General features: G+C 40.1%; 2 protein-coding genes across 2 annotated transcripts; both read left to right on the forward strand.

Annotated features, from left to right (window-relative positions):
- The first annotated feature begins 751 nt into the window (after positions 1-751).
- On the forward strand, positions 752-3,551 carry LOC109457434 (transmembrane protein 243). The gene is made up of 2 exons (XM_074331520.1): positions 752-883; positions 2,962-3,551. Exons 1-2 carry the CDS (start codon positions 752-754, stop codon positions 3,310-3,312), a joined length of 483 nt encoding a protein of 160 aa, XP_074187621.1. The 3' UTR covers positions 3,313-3,551.
- A 10,158-nt stretch (positions 3,552-13,709) lies between these two features.
- On the forward strand, positions 13,710-14,291 carry IFNW1 (interferon omega 1). Its single transcript, XM_074331577.1, has one exon. The coding sequence runs from the start codon at positions 13,710-13,712 to the stop codon at positions 14,289-14,291; it is 582 nt and encodes a 193-aa protein (XP_074187678.1).
- The last annotated feature ends 7,548 nt before the right edge of the window (positions 14,292-21,839 follow it).

Here is a 21,839-nt window from a genome sequence, read left to right on the forward strand (position 1 = left end):
CAGCGGACAGCCAAGCCCAGGTTGCCCCGGTGGATGCGGCGCCGAAGTCCGCCGCGCTGGACCCGGAGGCGGGTCCCTCTGGGTCGGCGGCGTCAGTTGGTCCGTTACGGCGAGTTCTGGCGCCCCCTTCCGGCCGTTTAGGGCGCAGCGAAGGGAGCTTTGCGCGCGCCGCTGAGCGGTGTCTGCGCGCTCAGTTTCACTGAGGTCTGGGTGAAGGACTGAATTTCTGAATTCCTGGGTCTGTTTGCTGAGGCCAGTGGTGACGATCTGCTCCATCCCTCACATTTTGCCCGTTTTGTATATGCTGTCTTATATTTTACCAATCCTTTCCATATTCATGTACGTTGGTAGCATATGCATTTTTTCTTTTTAATCAACAAGAGCCACTAGCTCAGTGTTTTCTGCACAGGAATAACTGAAATGTGTGTCATTCAGTCACTCTCTGGTGAAGGGGCCATGACTCTCACGGGTCTTGTCTTCCACGCATCTTATAAATTTATGGTGAGAATTAACTGAGCAACCTATGTGAACGGTCTGGAGGCATGTTAAATATAGTTATTTTTATAATTCTTATTAGAATTAATTTTGTTGATCACATTTTAGGCGTTCAGAAATAATTGCCACTGGGTAATTTCATTTTGTGTATTGTATAATCAAAATACTGGAGGACAGACAAGACTTTGGATCCCCCTGGGAGGAGTTTGGTGGCAACCAGCTCCAGAAGGCTCAAGCCATCTCTGTCATCCAGGAGATGACCCAGCAGACCTTCGACCTCTTCAGAATAGAGGGCTTCTTCGCTGCTTGGGACAAGACCCTCCTAGTCAAATTCTGCGCTGGGCTTTATCAGCAGCTGAATGACCTGGAAGCCTGTCTGATGCAGGAGGTGGGTGTGGAAGGGACGCCCCGGGTGAATGAGGACTCCCTTCTGGCCCTGAAGAAATACTCCCAGAGAATCACCCTCTATCTGCCTGGGAGATTGTCAGAGCAGAAATCACGAGGTCCTTCTCTTTACCAACGAACTTGTAGGAAAGATTAAGGAATGAGGAATGACACCTGGTTCAACATGGAGATGATTCTCATTGACTAATAATATTACATTTCCTCGTGTTTGTCATGTCAAAGACTGTCTTTCGTCTTGTTTCTGCTGTGTCCTGACATGAGTGTAATCAATTTGTCAAAAGTTTTCAAGAGTATTATATAACATCACATTCAACTTTACAGGCACTTGTCACTTATAGATGCCCATGCTGATGGATATGTTTATCTATTTTAATATTTATTTATTTACTTATTTATAAAATTTTGTATATTGTATCTCATACATGCACCATTAACATTGTGGGGAAGCAATAAAATGTGTTCTTTGTATTTAGTTCTTTATATTTGTGATATTTCTTATTAAAATTTTATCATAGTAAACTTCTTGTATCAGTTTATTTTAAAAAGAAACACCAAGCCTCATTGTGCAATTTGGTTTAAAGAATGGATTGCACAATTCATTTACATATCATATTACATTCAAATTTTAGGTAACTATTGACGTTCTCTAAGCCAGGTTGTGTGTTGCCCTCATGATACAGAGGTGAACATAATGAATAAGGTTCCTGTTCTCTTGTATCTTTGATTTTTGTGGGGGAAGAACCTAAAATCAATAATCAAAATTAATATAAGTTATGGTATCGAGAAGAAGAAAAAAACAAACGAATTCTCTCACCAGCAGGTAGAGTGAAGAATGCCAGGAAATAAAAATAAAAGCAGTAGATATTTTGTACAGTTGACTGGTAGACATCTAAGTACAAGTATCCATTGTTAGTTGGATATGTGAGTTTGCAATTTCTATGACTGGAGGTTCATATGCGGCAAGGGAAAGCCAGAAATGTAGGTGGTCATGTGGGGAGACAGTACAGAGTGAGAAAAAGACTTCACCTTGATTCTGAGGCTCTTCAATGGGAAGGGAGAGAAGAGCTCCAAAAGAAACTGAGGGAGATTGGCCATACATTCGAAGGAAAACAAGAGGGAAAAGTGGTAAGAGTGTATTTAAGAAAATAAATATGCTTAGATGAAAATCAGCAGATTCATGAAAGATGTGGATTGCAACTGCCCACAACATCTGAAAAATAAATGGCATTGATAACCATATTAAAGTAGATGGAAGTGTAAATAAGAGAAGTCAGTGACTCTGAAGTGGAGAAGGAAATATTGTGGGATCTGGAAAAGAATGTGGGTTAGTTTTTCTGTGAATAGTTTTCCCTTTTATGCAGTATATTTCTTTTTCTGGATGATTTCATGTAATCAATGTACTAGTAATTCATATTATTTTGTTTAATATTGTTTTTATTTAAATGAGTTATTTAATTACCTACAAAGATAATTTACCATGTCTTGGTAATACTACTTTGTAAATAAGTTAGCTGCTCAGTTTTTGTGAACTTGTTAGGCAGGAATAGATAACTAACTCAATTTTTCATCAAAATAGCTAATTACTACTGATACTATAATGAACCCTGCAATCATTGGCTTTATTAATTAAGTTGCTTAACATCATTGTGACATTGGTTTACTACAGCAGTTTATAACACATCTGATTTCCTGGTAGAGCTAGACATGATAAGGATATTTTTAATATGACCTTTGGTAATTTTTCCTAATTTTATGAATATCACAGTTGCATGCGAATCCCAAAATAACCAAATTATCAAGGACATAAACTAATAGACTTTCTTAAAAACTGAAACTTGGGGCTCAAGATGGAGAGAAGAGAGGGTCTTGGGCGCAGCTGCCTGATCCCCCAGGTCAGATCGCCCACCCACCGGCGCTGCCGGACTTCCTGGATTCTCCAGGGGTTCGGATATGTGTGCCGTGTGAACAGGCACCTTGGGGAGCCCAGGATCTGAGACTTAAGAGGGAATGCTGGCTCGGTTTTGAGTGACTTGGGGAGAGTGAGGAAACCCCAAAACGGAGGACTTCTCTACCAGGATCTACGGCACCAGTGGTCTGGACAACAGACCTGTGTTCCGAGAGACGTCGGCCAAGGATCCAATCATCAAATTAGTTGTTGGCAGCTTAACTTCCTTATTGATTTTAGTAACGCTGATCAGTGCTTTTGTTTTCCCTCAACTACCTCCAAAACCGTTGAATATATTTTTTGCTCTCTGCATCTCTTTGAGTAGTATTACTGTCTGCATACTTACCCACTGGTATCGACAAGGAGACTTAGAACCGAAATTTAGAAATCTAACTTACTGTATTTTATTTTCTATCATCATGTTATGTATATGTGCGAACCTGTACTTCCATGATGTGGGAAAGTGAGGCTGCCAGAGAAAATACTTACCAGGTCTCTTCAAAGCTATAAGGACTGTGAATAAGAGCTGGGTAAGGTCTGCTGAAGAATCTCCTGCACAAGTCTGACACATGATTTTCATGTTACTTGTAAATCTAAATTCCCTCTTGCAGGGGATATATATCATAGATCACTTTGCTTTTTCTTTAAGGAGCTGATGTTGCACTTAAACATTCCAGCCCTCACACAGCACAAGTAATTTTCACTTTTGAAATTAAAAATTTTTATAATGTCACTGCATGGCGAAAGGCTATGTAACAAATAATCTTACATTTTAAGACAAATATTCTTTTATTTCTGTTAAACTGAATATACAGTTGTTCCCTAGGCAACAAACTTTTGCTTATAACTACAATTTAATATCACGTTAACAAAACACAGACGGTGAAAAGACAACTTTGATTGTGAAGGTCTAATTACAATAATAAATAAAATAATTTATACAAGGTTAAAAAAAAAGAAAGTTGGAAAGTGAACCACACAATCTCTTACTCAGTACTTTTAAAAAATGGTGAAAATCAGCTGGAAATATGAAATGGAGCAAGAGAGAGTTGAATATAATTCAGGAGTATAAAATATTTAACAATTATAGCAGAAATCCAGAATACAAAATTTACAAAATCACCTTAACTCACAATAAAGAAATTTTCATTGAAATTCCATTCTGCCTGGATATATGTGTAACCTTGAGTAACCCACTTTGTCTTTATAAGCTTCAGTTTTGCCATAAATAAAATTAGTTCAAAATATTTATATGTTTTTGTGAATATTAAATGCACTCATGCATTTTAAGGCACTTATTTAGCATCCTATCTTCCATAGAGAAAGAACTTAAAGGATGGTAGGTATTTTCCTGTTGTTTTGTTTTGTTTTGTTTTGTTTTGTGTTTCCCAGACAGCTATATATAAGAATATAAATGCTGTCTGTTTCCATAAAATTCTTAGGACCTGTATCCTACCTTTCAGTAACTGACCTCCAAAGGAGGCAGCTGAAAAAAAACAAATTCTGTCATGAATTCTGGAGAAGGCTGGAAAATGATCATTCCTCATTTTAAAGAAGTGTCTTATTTTTTCAGTGATGAAATGGTGGCTTGTACTAATATCTGAGAGAGGGAAATAAATATCTAGGTAACGGGCAGAGCAGCAGGATAGGTAATGGCTCCAGCATCTGGCACATTCCAGGATACACCCCCACAGCACAACACTTTCCTTCCTCTCCAGGGTAGAAAGCCCCACAGCCCTTTGTCATTCACCCTTTACCTCTCAGCCCATTCACACTACTGCTTTCTGTTCCATTGTGGTTTCAGCTTAGAAGTTTCCCTAAAGAGCAGAACATTACAAGTAAAAAGCAAAAGTGCATCACATTTCGAGGTTTTGCAGAAACATCGCTTTCCTTAATGTGTTGAGTATGATGTAATAGTAGCTGTAGCTAGCAGAAAACAGAAAGTGGATCCAGCCTGTGGGTGGGCAAAGGAAACTCCTCTCAGGAGAAACAGCTCCCTGGTGACCCAGTGGAACAAGTGCAGAGACCACGACTCCCGGGGGGCAGGCTTCTGATCTAGGCAGATGCTACCACTTCCAGGGGACGTCCCTTCATGCTACAAAACACGGCTACTTCTTGGTAACGATACGTTCTAATGCCGTCATGAGCCTGCCTGTTGCCTTACCCTGTGTCTATTACAAAGAGAAAGAGTGGGAGTCTCTGATTCCAGGCTGGCTGGACTGTTTGGACTGGGCAGTTAAAGGGACAGAGAAAGGTGTGTTCCCTGCCTACAACCTACTGTGCAGACCAGAGCCTCACTATGAATCACCCCTTCCACACACTACAGGACTCTGGGGGCAGGTAGAGCTGCCAATCCGGGAATGGCACTCAGTGCTAATCAGGAAAATCTCTTGAAACATTGATCATACAACTGTCAATAGTACAACATTAGTTTCACAGATTTACTCCTACTATCAGACTCCAACTATCATGGAATAGAGAAATGTTCTCATTGTCATCTTGAAAAACGATCTTGAAATTCGTTCACTCAGTGGGAAAACCTCTGCATAGGTAGCAAAATGGAGCAGCCCGATATAAGCTAAGGATTGTGAATGAATAGTGTCATTGTTCCTGCGAGCTAGTGACATTTTGCTTATTCAAATATATCAATGTGGTATATGTTGAGAGGAATTTCTATGATGAGCATAATATCTTCCCTGAGGTATTTCACCAGGAAGTATGTGTCATTGCTAAGGTAGCAGGGAGCGCCTGCGATTGTGGAGGGCTCAGCCGTCTTTTCCTGAGGTAACACGCTCAAGGTTCAGATTTGCTGCTTTCCAACTTGGGATTTGCTAGGACTGTAGTTAAATTTCAACATATTTCTGTCCTGTGCGGTTTTGTTCTCCTCTCTGGAGGATGCAGTAATTCAGAAGATGCACAATGATTGGGAACACTTGGCTTCCCAGAGTATTTCTCAGGGGTTTCCAGAAAGAGGACCAACAGGTTGGATACCCTAGGAAGACTTGCATTTCCAGACCAAAGTCTGTTGGCAGAATTCCTTCTTATCCTGGGAGGTCAGCCTTTTTTTATTAAAGCCTTCAACTGATTGGATAGGGGCCACCCACAATATGGAGGGAAATCTACTTTCCTCAAAGTCTACTAATGTAAATGTTAAATACCTATAATCTCATGTTAAGCATGCCTTCACAGAAACATCTAGAATAATGTTTAAACAAATATATGGGAATCGTGGCCTAGCTAAATTGACACATAAAAGTAACTATCACATGGCTCCTCCCTAATTGATATCCTAACACTTTTCAAATATTATTCCTTTTTCATTATTTGATGGCCACTTACGTATTTTATATGTTTTACTTAATAGTCCTTATTTTGTTGGTTTGTGCGTGAGGAAATCCTGAGATCAGGCTCCATTCAGTGACCTTGTCAGGAAAGTCTCTGTAGTCATGTCCTGTTTTGTATGAAGAAGTTAGCAATTTGTATATATTTAAAAGGATGACCATTTCTTTTGTAAGTTAGCTATTCTCATGAGCTACAATGGTACCCCTGGCTTTTTCTCTTTTTAAAAATCTAATCTTCCCGTCAATTTTCCATTCCATCAAGATTTTATTCTTGCCTATGGAATGAGATGAGATTTGACATTGATTTCTTCTTAGATTGCCAACTAATCATCCTAGAAATATTTATTGAAAACTTCTTTCCACAGCATTAATATCAGTATCATATATATCATAAATCTTAAATGTAATTAATGCAGTTAATACAATTTTAGAGATTATGTGCTTTAACAATTTGTTTACCTAATTTGTCCCTTTATCACACTGTTTTTAGTATTACTACTATTATCTCACTTTGTTTTCTAGACCAGATAGTTATGCTGAGAATTCTTCTGTTCTTTAGTATTATTTGTATTTTCCTGATTAAATTGGATCAAGGAATTTCTCTTCCACAATATCTAAAGCAAAGAATAGGTGAAAATTAGCCAAACAAAACAAAAACAATAGTAGGCACCAATAAAAAGACAACGGAATTTAATTTGTGGATCAAAGCATATTTCAAAACTTAATGGAATTCTGAAATATGAAACCTTTCCACTGCCAGAAATATGCAGTATAGGATTCTGTATTGAATCATGATTCTGCCAGCAATTATGTGTGATCCTGGGGAATTTACAACTTCTTCAAGCATCAGTTTTCTCAAATGTAAAATAAGGTGGAGATATTCCTAGAGTTATTGCGAGTATTAAACAAGCTAAAACATCTTCAAACACATTTACAGAGTTACGGCTAAAATATGGTAACTATTTCTTATTTTTTAAATATATATATATTTATATTCACAGAATAGTGAACTCTCCAATGTCTCAGTAACTACCTGCAAAAACTGACAGTCTGAAAAAAGGAATTCTGGAAAGTGTTGTGAAGACTAAAGTATAGTCACTATTCCCATCAAAGATAAGTCTGATTTGTATGTACAGTAAGGAAGTGGCGGCTTGTATAAATAGGTGGAAGAGAAGTTAGTTTTCTAAACAGAAATGAATCTTATATGGTACGTGTACTAATATGTGGCACTCTTCTGCCTTCCCTTCTTGCTTTTCTGAATCCCCGTCTTTTGTTCCCATATCAGAATCACTTCCTTTTTCTCCAGTGTAGAAATTCCCAGCGTGCTCTCCTCACTCACTCCTCCTTCACCTGCACTGCCCACTCATACAGCGGTTTCCCGCCCCTTTATGGTTTCTGGTCACCTACTTCCCTTTAAGAGTACAAGGCCACCAATTAAAAACAAAAGTTGAATGAGAGTTCTAGGTGTTTCAGAAACAACTCCTATATATTTTTTTTCCTTCTGATGAATATTCTTGGAACTGTTTTTTTTTTCCTTCGGATGAATATTTTTGGAACTGTAAATGATGTAACAGCAGCTGTAGCTAAAAGGAACTAGAAAATCCGGTCGATTTTACCCTGGGGATGATTAAAACATTTACAGAGGTAGAGCGCCGCCTATTGGCCAAGAGGGACAACGACAATCAACCAAGTCAGTAGACAGCAGGCTTCTTTCTGTTCCATGTAAAAGAGTCTGACCCTCCACCTATTTCTTCAGAGCTGCAAAGAGGCTCTGTCCTGGAAAGATCCCACCCCAATATTTGACTAAGCCCACTTCCTCAGCTGTTGTATCTTGAAGAGGGAGAATCCCCCCAGCTGCCGGCAGGGCACGCCCTCTTTGGACAATGGGCAGCTACCTGCACAGAACTGGTCAGAACATGTTTCTGGCCTCCAGGCTTCAGCTGGCAGCGCCTCCTGAATCATCACTCCTTTGCTGTCCTTTCAGGCCACTTGGCCCTAAGAGCCTGCCAGTGTGGGTGTGCAGCAGAGAGGAAAGTGGGAAACATCTCCTTTTCGAAGGGGCATGATCTCTTTCTTAAAAGTAAGTTGGCAGTTTTTCAAATTCATTCCCACTATCAGATCATGTCGTTTGACTTTATTATAATCAGGAGAAAATTCTCATTGTCACTTTGAATAATGACTCCACTTGCTTCCCTTCCACCTTGACTCAGTAGTAAGAGAGAGCACAACTTAAAGAGTTTCAGAGAGTATAATTGTTGCCAAACGACAGCCCGCCGAGTACCCATTTGGGTAGAATGCAAAGGTATTCAGGGTATACACACCTGTAAATGAACAAGGTCAGCAGGAAGTGGGTATGAATTGCTCAGGTAGCAGGGGTCTCTCAAATCTTTGCTTGTTTATAGACTCAATGTCTAGGTTGCTGCTCTACAATTGATGGGTTTAAAGGGCTCTAATTCACATGGTAAACGATGTGTGTCCGTGCTTTTCTTTATTCCTCCACCTTTTGTTGGGGACCTTGCAGGAGGAGGACTAGGAGGTCATTGTTTGCATTCACCTGGCTCTGACTTTGTGATTGCCTTACACCTTTCGAATGATATGTATGATTCCTTCCACTCTTGGTTGCTGATTATTTTTCTTTTCCTGAAACTTTACCCTTTTTTTGTTGCTTTTTATTTGTACTTTAGTGGTGTAAAAGTTTATGATTTGTTTTCATACTGTCACCGTGCCGTGAAAATCTCTATAGCCCTGAGCTGTTTCACATCCCAGACTTACTAAATATTTTAAAGTGCTGCAGGAACAAGCTGCAGGGCTGGAGGGCTGGGGAAGGGGGAGTGAGCGCTGCGCAGCCCGCAGCCGGGTCACAGTTCGGGAAGCTGAGCGGGTCATTACACCCCCTGGCATGAGGAGGGAAGCCCAGTGACAAGGATGGAGTGTGAGGGATCACCGTGCAGCCCCAGCTGGAAGCCCTGGAGGTGGCCCAGCCTCCCAAGCGAGATTGTGAACACGGCTCCCCCTACACCGTCCCTACCCACTGATTTCTGCGCTGCAGCGGTCCAGGTCCCCTAATGTCCAGTCCCTCACAGAAACGCAGTAAAGACACGGAGCTCGGCCCACCCGTCTACACCCACGACTTGGGAAAGAATCCAGGCAATCATTCATTCCGGTATCTGGTAGGCAGTTCCACCTCTGATTCTAATAGAAGAAGGCTTCACCAGGCGCGGGACTCACATTTGCTCCAAAACCCAGAGCGCACCTGTAGAAACGTGAAGGAGTTGAAAGTCAGCAGCAGCTCCAGCCCGTGGAAGGAGAACAGAGACGTTTAAAGCGTGGACTGCAGCAGGCAGGTCCTCAGCAGGAGGAACAATCCAATGGAATGGACGGCACTGAGTCAGCTGTTTCTCCAGGTCATTCCAATTCAGAGGGGAGGGGAGATGAGCACAGAGTTCTCCCACGGAGACATGGCCAATAGCAGTGTCCCCAGCACCCTCTGCTCTGAATGCACAGCAGCCTGCTGAGCATCGGAAGGGACGCGCGTTACTCCGGTGCCAGCTGCAAACTTCTGTTTCAGTTGACAGAAAAATCTACCCCCTTACAACTGCTTAAAAAGGAATTTTGTCTACTTTTCCTTAGAATGTAAAGTCAGACAGTTCAGTTGACTCATATACCACACTCGTTGACATACAAAAGACACCAATTCTTTGGCATTTGAAGTGGAGCTGGAAATCCTTTATCACTTCACCTTCCCTGCTCTTCTGATTTCATGCCATGGCCTCTCCTTGGTTCACAAATCCCATGCCCATTTCTGTCTATCAATTCTTTTAATAGATCCTTCTAGACAAGCCATTATTTCAAATCTCCTTAAGGCTTTGACCTTGAATCTTCGGTACCTTCAGAAAAATTCATCCCTCCAGATTTAAATTTCTCTCCAAACAGTGTAATTCAAACAGGGTTATTGAGAAGATTGAGTTAATCTCAAAGTTCTTAGAACAGGGCCCAGTCCATAGTTAGCCTGCGATAACTTTCGGTGTTATCATTTAAAATACCATCATTATTATTGTTATCCAGATTAAGAGCTGAATCATTTTTTTTTTTAATTGGGGAAGGGGAACAGGACTTTATTGGGGAACAGTGTGCACTTTCAGGACTTTTCTCCACGTCAAGTTGTTGTCCTTTCGATCGTAGTTGTGGAGGGTTCTGTTCAGCTTCAAGTTGTTGTTCTTTCAGTCTTAGTTGTGGAGGGCGCAGCTCAGCTCCAGGTCCAGTTGCCGTTGCTAGTTGCAGGGGGCACAGCCCACCATCCCTTGGGGGAGTCAAACCGGCAACCTTTTGGTTGAGAGGACGTACTCCAACAAACTGAGCCATCTAGGAGCTCAGCGGCAGCTCAGCTCAAGGTGCCATGTTCAATTTTAGTTGCAGGGGGCGCTGCCCACCATCCCTTGCGGGACTCGAGGAATTGAACTGGCAACCTTGCGGTTGAGAGCCCGTGCTCCAACCAACAACTGAGCCATCTGGGAGGCAGCTCAGCTCAAGGTGCCGTGTTCAATCTTAGTTGCAGGGGGCGAAGCCCACCATCCCTTGCGGGACTCGAGGAATTGAACTGGCAACCTTGTGGTTGGGAGCCCTCTGGCCCATGTGGGAATCAAACCGGCAGTCTTCGGAGTTAGGAGCACGGAGCTCTAACCGCCTGATCCACGGGCCGGCTCGAGCTGAATCATTTCTTTATTCCCTCTTTCTTTTCTTTTTTTTTTTTTTAGATTTATTATTTATTTATTTATTTACTTATTTATTTTTTTAGGTTTTTTTTTTTTTTTTTTTTTTTCAATTGGGGAAGGGGAAACAGGACTTTAACGGGGAACAGTGTGTACTCCCAGGCCTTTTTTCCAAGTCAAGTTGTTGTCCTTTCAATCTTAGTTGTGGAGGGTGCCATTAAGCTTCAAGTTGTTGTCCTTTCAGTCTTAGTTATGGAGGGCGCAGCTCAGCTCCAGGTCCAGTTGCCATTTTCTAGTTGCAGTGGGCACAGCCCACCATCCCTTGTGGGACTTGAACTGGCAACCTTGTGGTTGAGAGGACGCTCTCCAACCAACTGAGCCATCTGGGAGCTCAGTGGCAGCTCAGCTCAAGGTGCCATGTTCAATCATAGTTGCAGGGGGCGGAGCCCACCATCCCTTGCGGGACTCGAGGAATCGAACTGGCAACCTTGTGGTTGAGAGCCCACTGGCCCATGTGGGAATCAAACCGGCAGCCTTCGGAGTTAGGAGCATGGAGCTCTAACCACCTGAGCCACCGGGCCAGCCCCTATTCCCTCTCTCTTAATTCTAGATTTCTCGAGTCAACATTTTAATTTCCTGAGTGAATATCTTAGGCAGATAAGTGCTCAGGCAAGGGTTCATATCCACAACCCTGCCCGAGAGGGTTAGTTTTCTAGCAATTGAAGTTCAGGGGGTCAGTCCCTTGAGAGTTGGTTGGTGTGATTCCTCCTTTCTCTCCTCAGAGCTCATTACTTGTGGACTTAATTGAAGAAAAATGAAATGGTTGGTCTTGCAACCCAAAGGCTGGTCAATGACCCAAGAGGTACTGTTCTGTGAGCCTCTGGCAGGAGCAGCCATGTCCTGATTCTGTGTCATTCAACACTGGCTTCCCTCCTTCCGCTGCCACAGATCAGGTCCCAACTTGGCTACACTGAATTTTGCTAACTTGCACTTTGTCATTTTCTCACCCAAAGAGTCACTTCCCTTCTTGCACTTTTATGACATTCAGAATTATATTTGTTTTATTTTTGCTCACAAGCAACTGTCAAGTTTTCCTTTCTGGGAAAGTTGAAATGAGAAACAAAAACTCTGAAGTCTTGAACGTTATAGAGAAACACAGTGAAGCCCCATTGCCCTTCTTTTACTTTCCTTTGTTTGTATTAACCACAGGATGAAACAGAAATTATGCCAGAGGAGCGAGACAGACTATACCCTATAAACCGCTATGCAAAAAAAATAAGATACTAAGATTCTTGTTATTGTTGTCTTTTGAATTTAAAATGAAATAGCACGGATAAGTAAAGGAAAGAAAGCTTTGTCTCCTCGACATAATAGCCTGGGCTCATTGCCCTCCTCACATGAGACAAAGAAGGATGAACAAAGAAGCCCAACTGAAATATGCAGACTGAATGAACAATTGAAGTTCACTAGTTTCTGGCCATAAGTTTCTACTGAGAGTTGTCATCATCCATTCTCCTGGGCGCAGCTCACAAATTTTGAACATAATGGGTGTCCAATAATCAAAGTAAAAGAATCGAACACTAAAAGTCATACTGGAAATATAAAAATTATTTGCCTACTAAGGGTGAAATGATTACAATTGGATAACTGGTTTTTCCACTTACTAGAAAAAATAAACTTTGGTATCAGCACTGAGGTCTGGTTTCACTCTTGATACCTGGGGACATAGGTCAGGAGGAGGTCACCAATGAGAACTAGGGTCCTCAATACACATCCAGTGGGATGGGCCAGGATGCTAGAAAATTCGTTATTTTGCCAACAAAGACACAATCTCTCCACAGCAGGGGAATCCTAAAATCCTCAGGATGTGGTCAGCCTGCCCTTAGGGAGTGAGTCAGGAGAGTTTAGGTTAGGGACACTCTGTCCCTTTAGAGGGAAAGGGTTTCTAGAGGTGATACCTCCCTTATGAGTGAGGTGCTGCTGGGAAAACAAAATTGTCTTGGTATTAGAATTGCCAACCTACATGCACCAGAAAAGAACTGGGATTCATGCTGCAAGTATTGGCACGACCTGAGGAGCCCTATATACCCATTACAAAATGGTGGAAAGAAAGGGCAATGTCTCTGTTAGTCGTGACCTTGTGGCCCCAGTGAAGTGTAACCACATGGACCTGCAGGAATGTGTCCTAGCAGGAAGAGAAACATCCCAGAAACTTACTAATGATCACCAGCCTCGGCTGTGAAGAAAATAGAAAACAAATCCCAGTCCTGGGTGCTGAAGAGCTTATTTCCTATACACGGTTTGGTAAGTACCTAACAAAATACACAAATCTACGGGGCTGAGGGAGCCTGACTCCCTCTGTAAATAAAGTAAGGAGGTAAAAATGTTGTCCAGATTCAAGGCCATATTTTGTTTCTAACGCTGAGAAAGCAGTATTTATATATTAAAAATGTACATGAGTATGTGCATGTGATCGAGTAGTATATGCCTACATAGAGTTCTGACTTTTGGACAAAAATATTTCTCATTTGATTGATCAATATCTATTTTGATTGGCACATTTGAAGTTTACTGGGAAGCCTAAATTTCCACTGCAAAATTAATAGTGTAGACTGATATCTTGTTAGACCACATGGAGAAGACATGAATGAAAACAAAAAAGGCAAGTGAATGTGCAAGGAAATGTTTAGAAAATGAAAATGATTGTGTTCCCTATTTAATGGTGATGCTCAGAAAGAATGTCATCAGAGGACCTAGAGGCCAAGGTTCATCCGACGCTCAGCTGAGCCAGGCCAGCAGCACCCACATTTCTAGATGGCCCTCATGCTCTCTCTTCTTTCGGCCCTTGTGGTGTTCAGCCATGGTCATGGTGGGTCTCTGGGCTGCAATCTGACTCTGAACCACGATTTGGTCAGCAGGGAGAACCTCGTGCTCCTGGAACAAATGAGGAGAATCTCCCCTTCCTTGTGTCTGGATGACAGAAAAGAGTTCAGATTCCCCCAGCAGGCGGTGAATGGCAGCCAGGTCCAGAGGACCCAGGCCATCTCTGTCCTTTACGAGATGCTCGTGCAGACCTCCAGAGTCTTCCTCACAGAGCACTCTGCTGCCTGGAACATGACCCTGCTGCACCAGCTCCTCACTGGTCTCCATCGGCAGCTGGAAGACCTGGAACCCTGTTTGGTGCAGGACGTGGGACAGGCAGAATCTGCCTCTGGGAAGGACCCTACACTGGCCGTGAAGAGGTACTTCTTGGGCATTCGTCTCTACCTGAAACAGAAGAAATACAGTGACTGTGCCTGGGAGGTTGTCAGAGAGGAAATCATGAGTTCCTTCTCTTCATCAACAAGCTTGCAAGAAGGGTTAAGAAAGAAGGATGGAGACCTGGGCTCACCTTGAACTGATTCTCACCGGTGACTGTGCCACATCATCCTTGCACATGTGTTTGGTCATTTCAAAGGGCTCTTCTTTCTGCTTCAGTCACAGCATTGATTGTATTTAATTCAGCAGTTCTTTTGTCAGAGCATTAAGCAACAATATGTTAAAAAATTCAGCTCCGGTGTCATCGGTCCCTATGAGGTGACTGCATTATGCCTGTTTGTTTATTTATTTATTCCAGTTCTTCTAGTATCTATGATATTTATATTTAAAATCACATGTAATTACATATACATGTTTACATTGTATTATAATTTAAAAGCCACGTTTACTCTTCTATGTTATTAACTTTGCAATTTGTTTTATTTATTAAATTCTCATCAAAGAAAACTTCTTGAATTTATTTATTTTGAAATCAAAATCCAAACCCTGGTTTTGTAAAAGATATTGAGGAATGAGTAGTAAAATTTATTTGCTCATTCACTGCATTCAGATTACATGTATAAGTTGAGTCTCTTAATGATATATTGTGTAATTGCAGTCAAGAAATACAGGCGAGCAAAGTAAATCCAGTTCCTGTTGTGGTGTAACTTTGTCGTACAGAAAAGGAGACATAACACCGGTACTAATGATTCTTTTATTTCAATTATATTAAACACCGCAGAGAGAAGGAAAGGACAATCATGTTCTCACACGAGGAGTTTAGTTACAAATGAGTCTGGAAAGGACAAATAATACAGATGCCCTTTCTAAGGTGCCTGGGAGACATTTACATGCAGAAGTCTTATTGTCAGTTGGGAATATGGGTCTAGAAATGCCATGGGGAGGTATTAATTTGGGATTCCTTACTGCGTATCTGGTAATGAGGGCATCTGAATGCATGCGGTCACTTATCGAGTGGACAATGAGACGATGACCTAAACCTAGTCTTGCAGACCCGCAGCATTTAAGGGTTGGGCAGAAGAGAGTCTGCAAAGGACAGTGAGGTAGAGGGGCAGTGAAGCTAGAAGGATAAATAGGGAATAGGGGGGGGACACGCTAATGAAGGGAAGGAGTGTGTTTAAAAGACTGAGTGGTACTTGGAGGGCAGGTGCAGAAGAACTATCCCGGTGGACCTGAAAACAGACACCGTTGGTGACCTCAGGATGATCTGCTTTCGTAGAATTAATAGGACAGAAACCAGGTGGGAGTAGGTTGACAAGGAAACACAAGAACGAGAATTAGAGATACTGTGTATAGAAAATTAGCTTCCTAAGCTTGTTTGCGAAGTGGAGGAGTGCAGTAGATGGTACCTGGAGGAGAATGTGGGTTAACATGTCCGTGCACATTTTCGTTCATGTTTTCTGAGAATAATTTTCAAAGAATAGATGAATTGGCATAAAATATATGAACATTTTCAATGGCTGACTTATTTGACTTAAACTATTGCCTTCTTAGGTATTTGATTTAATACATTGCTTATTCGGCTAAAAAATAATTTATCGTTGTTCTAATTAATATCACTTTGTAGCGAATTTCAATGGTAACCCATTTGCTTTTATTTGCAGTCCTTTTTTCCAACAAATTTTACAGTCAAGATTCATTTTCTGCTTTCTGTTACTTCATTTATTCCAGTTTTTTGTGTTGGTTGTTTACATTATTCATAATTTTATAACTTCTAATGATCGACATAAATACTTTCTATAAATTATAGCCATATTCTTTTGATGGACACTTGCTTTTAATTTTGCCTGCATACAAAGAGCTGGACAGTTCCTTGTGCATTTCTCCAAGCGCTCCTTAGGATGTAGGACCAAGCCTCTTCCTAGTCATATTCCTCTTTTGATTTTATACATATTGAGATCCCTTTCTTATTAATCCATTTTTACACTAAATTCGCTATTCCATTGGCAGTTTTAAAAATCTATGGTGTGAGATGATAATCTAAATTGCTTCCTGTTAGAGTGCCAAATTTCCTAGAATGTTATACTGATTGTTAATTCTTTCCTTATTGACAGATACATCTTCACTCTAAATCTAACTAATTCTGATAATATAACTATTTTTGAGATTGTTTGCTTTATTAAAGTGATTACTAAACTTTAATCATTGTTATAGTTGTTTTACTACAGATACTTTTAAACTCATTTATAGGTGAAGTAGCTAAGAACTATTGGGTGTGGAAGAATTCCTTTTTATTTTTAGTATTATTGCTTGCATTATGCCCTGTTTAACTTTAGAATTGTTCTCAGGTGAGAGCACTGGTTTCATGCAAATCATAAACACTTGTGGAACCCCAAGTGGTTATTTATTACAAAGAATGGGACATCTAATAAAAATGAATGAAACTGAATCAGTCAATTTTTCTCCCAAAACCTAAGGTAAAGAACAATTTTTAAGTAATGTGCAGGAAACATCACATTGGTCAAAACAAAACCAACCATGGAGCAAGGGGGAGTTTAGTGATTGTATAAATTCAAATTTTAAAAATGTTGACAGCAAGCTATAATAGGAGACTTTAGGTGTCATCCATACCTCACAATATAGGATTTGGCATTGACCTATCCATTGGGCCAGCTGGCATACATATATATGCATAATTTTACCTTTTGTTCATTTTGTTATATTATTATATTTAATGTGATAACTTCTAGGTAGTTCTCTACTTTCACCTCGACCTGAAAATCTCTGTAGTCAAGCCCTGTTTAATATCTAGAAGTTATTAATGTGTATGTTCTAAAGTATTGGAGAACGGAGAAGTGGGGCTGGCAAAGCAGAGCTGGGGGTGAATAAGCTGCCGCTGCTCTGAGCTGCTAGCCCGCCATGCACAGGACCTGCCCAGGCTCTGGACTGTAGCTGCCTGACACACATGTGGTCACCTGGGGAAGAGAATGAGGGGAGATAGGGTCGTGCTATGGTGACCATGAGCTTATGCAGGGGATCTCAGTGTAGTTTCACTGAGAGGCAGCTGATTTTTGGGGGCTGCAGGAGCAGCCCGAACATGAGCAGTTTGTACATGGCCACGCCTGGACCCTACCCACCTGCCATGCCCTCTGCTGAGGTCAAGGCACCCCTGTTCAGCCAGGCACGGAAGTGCAGTAAATAGAGGTAGCTGCAGCACCAACATGGCCCCCGTGTGTATACCACACAAGCTGGTAGAGAATCCAGGAGCTTATTGTGCAGGTGTTTACGTGCTTTTAAGTTCTGATTCCACTAGGAGACAGCACCAGTCTCATGATGCTCTTTTTCTCCATAAAGACAGTATCGCGAACTATGAAAAATTTGTGAGTGCCAGCAGCAGCTCAATAATTTGAAATGTAAGAAACTCCGCAAATTCTAGTACATCAGGGCTCTTGATTGCAGATTAAATAGAAGATGTCAAGTTTGTTACATTTAAGTTACAAATGTGTTGATTGGCCTGTTATATTTATGGTTCTCTACCTCCAGGTATATTTTGAGGCAAGCTGCAGGTTGGCTGGCTATTGGAGAAGGCAATCAGAACCTGAGATGGGAAATTCTATAAAGACGGAAAATAAACACTTGATGTAACACCACATGTATATACCACCCAAGTTCAATTTTTAGAAAACACTGATGGCCAAACTTAGAAAGAAACATCCTCAGGATGACAAAACTGGTTTGTAACAGGTATAAGGAAAGTGATGACCAAATTAATTGTGCTGTAAAATGTCTTTCATAAGGGCATGGAGCCTGTTATTACTGGGACAAATGGCAGTTGGGGAGAAAAAATTTATTATTTATTTATTAAGACTGTCCTGGGAGAAAGGATGCTCAGATTCTTAGCAATCTCTCTGGTTCTTGTTGGTAGTAATATTCCCAGAATTGGTAAAAGCTCTGGAGTCAGAAGGTCTGGGTTCGATTTCAGGCCATGACCTTGGAAAAGTTATTTAATCTCTCTGTGGCTTCGTTTCCTTTCCTTTAAAATAAGTACAATGAAAGAAGCTAAATCAGCCTGTTTGGTTAACAGATGTAAAGATGGGAGAAATTGAGATTTAAAGACCATAAAGGAAGAGAACTACACATATTAACACATTAATTTTCAAAGTCTGTCCAGGAAAAATTCATAAGATGTAAATCACATGAGGTTAAAAGAACTTATAACATATAATAGAGTATGAACATTTTCAATAGAGAAAAGAGCTCAAAAAAGTTTAATAATCCAATGAAAATCTGGGCAGAAGAATATAAAGAGGTAATTTACAGAATCAGGCATAACCGAGTAGATATTATACATGTGCCAAATAATCAGCCTTCCTTGTGATCACGGATTTTGCAAAGAAATGGAATTTCAAATGAGAAAGCTGGTAAACAACAACAAAAGGATTGCTTGGTGATAGTTGGGTAAGAGTGCACACTTGTACAGAGTTGGTAGAAGTGTAAAACTTTTGAACATTATTGGTGATTAGTTTAGCAACATCTATCAAAAATTCTAATCCATCATACCCAACAAATGTAAAAGTAGGTGTCTATCTTACAGAAATACTAAATGAATCCCACTGAGTAGTAATATCACACTTCCTCATGTTCTGTCATTTCAAGGACTCTCATTTCTGCTATAATCATGACCTGAATTCAATCAAATTTGTCAAATGTTTCAAGAATATTAACTAATATTGTGTTTCACTCTGAGGACAGTAGTCTCAGACATATGACCATGCTGATGGTCTATTTATCTATGTAAATATTTATTTATTAAATTATTTATAAGGTTTAAATTATTTTTGTTCAGATAAATATTATGTGCACCTTTACATTGTGGTTAATATGGCAAAGTACTTATATCCTTTATATTTAATCAATTTATTATTTTGCTTTGTTCATTGAATTTTTACTATAGAAATCATCTTGTATTTATTATTGAAAAAAAAAAAAGCCAAACCTAAATGTGCAACCTGATTTAAGAGTGGGTGGTACAATTTATTTACCCATTATTGTTATTATATTTGTGTTATAAGCAAAAATAGACTTCCTCTAAGCCAGAGTTTACATTGCCCTCTGGATATGGCAGTGAACCTAACAAATGCAGTTTCTGTTTTCTTGTGTCTTTGATTTTTGTAGGGAAAGTACTATAAACACAATAATCAATTGATTTTAATTGAATATTAATTATTTTAAAAATTAATACTTGTTAATATTAGAAATTAATATTAGTTAGGTTTAATGCTAAAATGAGAAGAAGGAAACTGGAAGGCCTTACACTGGCCATCAAGAGGTACTTCCAGGTACTCCATCTCTACCTGAAAGAGAAGAAATAGAGTAAATGTGCCTCTAGGAATTTGTCAGAATGGAAATCCTCTGATCATTCTCTTCATCATCAAATTCGCAAGAAAGATGAAGGAAGGGAACCTGGAAATGATTCTTTAATTAATACAGTTATTGAAATGATTGTCTTTACCTAACAGATTAAGTTACATTGCCCACACGTTGTCATTTTAAGAACTCTTATTTCTGCTTTAGTCACAGATGCAGTGAGTTAAATTGTTCAAAATTGTTAAAATTGTCTTCTGTTAAGATGAATATCTCTAGGGGCATCATTCCTTAAGGGATAGTTATACTGATGTTGTGTACATATTCATATACTGGGGAACTTCTGGTTTCTCATTCAACACGTAACGATCTTGGAAGTTGTCATTCCCGACTTCACAACAACAACAACAACAACAAAAGCAGAATGAGTTGAAAAACAACAACTCTGCCTAGATCCATCAAGAACTGAGGTCCCTAAGCACTGCCCTGATAACTGGAGAGGAAGAGGAATGCAGAGAACCACAGCTGAGCTGGAACAAAAGCTGGTGGCTGGAGCTAGTATTGGTAGGAACATTTAATCTGTAATTGTAGGACTTTTGCAGATTCCGTAGATGAGTTTGAAAGTGAAAAACTCCAGGGACCCAGATTTAGAGGAATCCCACATTTTTGTTGAGTTTTACCTCCAGGAACCCATCAGGTTCTCACTTTGAGGATCAGTGAAATATCTCCCGGTTTTTCCAGCAGAGGTGGGGAAAAAGTAATCATTCAGGAATGTTCTGTTCTGAGCATTCTGTTCTCCTTAACAGAGGCTTGCCCACAAAGGAAACTATTTTAACAGAGCCTCTCCCACCTGGGGGAAGGGAAATGTCTAACTCCAACCCCCTCCAGACTTCCTGTCTCACCTAATAAGGTGGTAAAAAAAAAAAAAAAAAAAGAAAAGAAAAAGGCCGAGAAGCACTCGTGAAGGCCATATCCCAGGAATATAGTCTCACTAAAAGACAGAGTAATGTATAGGATTATAGAACACCTCCCCTCCCCCATACCTACCACCATATCAGTAGGGTTCCTGTATAATAACAGGGGATTGCAACTGAAAAGAGCTGCAAGAATCAGACTTTATTTAAGAACGAGTCTCTAAGGAAACCAAAGACTACAGGGTTTGAGAAAAAAGCAAGGCCACAAGAGGAAATTTTAGACTCTGACACCAGTAGCTACAGCAAGCAGTAAACACAACCCAACTTTTAGCGAGGTAAATGCAAAACTTCACACAAAAAACCAATGGACTTCATTTCCATTTACCCAGTACATCATGGTCAGCTTTCAACAATATTTTTCAAGACATACTAAAAGGTAAAAAGCACAGTTTGAAGAAACAGAACAAGCACCAGAACTAGACTCAGGTAGGCAGAGATTTTGAAATTATCAGATCAGGGACTTACTAACTATAATTAATATGCCAAAGGCTCTAATGTATTCATTTATCTACTTTATCTACATCATACTGTGTATTTAAAATAGTTCTGTTCATATAGTATCAAGCTCATCTTCATATATTCAAGTATAACAAAAAACTGTTTACCTTTATCTTTTATCAAAGATTTTCTTGTTTATGAAAATTTCCCCCAGAGACACTGTGGATTTGTTTATTCTGGAAAAAGTAAATAACCTGAATTTGGAACCCATATTGAAAAATGGAGGATGAATTCAACTCACTCATTCCTTTTCCACAGTCAGTTATGTTTTAAAACTGTATATTTCTATGCCAGATTATGTGATAATTCTGAGGATATAGAGATGAAAAAAGCAAATGCAAAACTTATCCTCTTAGAGCTTTAACTTGGAAGAGAAAGAGATATAAAAACAGTAATCCTGCTTAACGAATTTCAATTATGTTTCATGTGACAATGAGAGGTAAAGGACAAGGAATTCTCACCAGAAGCTTGAATGAATGATGTGTTGAAGAAAGAGTGTCCAGCCTATAGAAAAGTTTTATAAGAGTTTATTTGAGCCAAAGTTTTGAGGATATGCCTGGAAGCCAAATCTCAACCGATTTGAAAATGCTCTGGAAAATGGCCGTTTTGCAGTTCCTTATATGCATTTAGAATCAAAGGAAAAAACGTAAGGAAGTTTATATGAAATCTATTGGTGGTAGATTAAGGAGGTGGGAGAAAGCAAAGCGTGGAAATCTCTAGGACCGGATAAAAAGCAAAATGGAGAAACACATACGACTTTTACATTGGTGGGTACAGGATAGTTCATAATTAACATTTACAGTTATAAACCTGGTATGTGGGGAACACGATAACAATGAGGGGTTCTGTG

The sequence above is a fragment of the Rhinolophus sinicus genome, linkage group LG04, assembly GCF_036562045.2.
Source record: "Rhinolophus sinicus isolate RSC01 linkage group LG04, ASM3656204v1, whole genome shotgun sequence".
Lineage (NCBI taxonomy): Eukaryota > Metazoa > Chordata > Mammalia > Chiroptera > Rhinolophidae > Rhinolophus > Rhinolophus sinicus.

Excerpts from the sequence above, each read along its gene's own strand:
- LOC109457434 (XM_074331520.1), top strand. The coding sequence starts at position 752 with ATGACCCAGCAGACCTTCGACCTCTTCAGAATAGAGGGCTTCTTCGCT. Across the intron at positions 884-2,961 it reads AAGCCTGTCTGATGCAGGAG|GACTTCTCTACCAGGATCTA; the intron begins GTGGGTGTGGAA and ends CCCAAAACGGAG.
- IFNW1 (XM_074331577.1), top strand. The coding sequence starts at position 13,710 with ATGGCCCTCATGCTCTCTCTTCTTTCGGCCCTTGTGGTGTTCAGCCAT.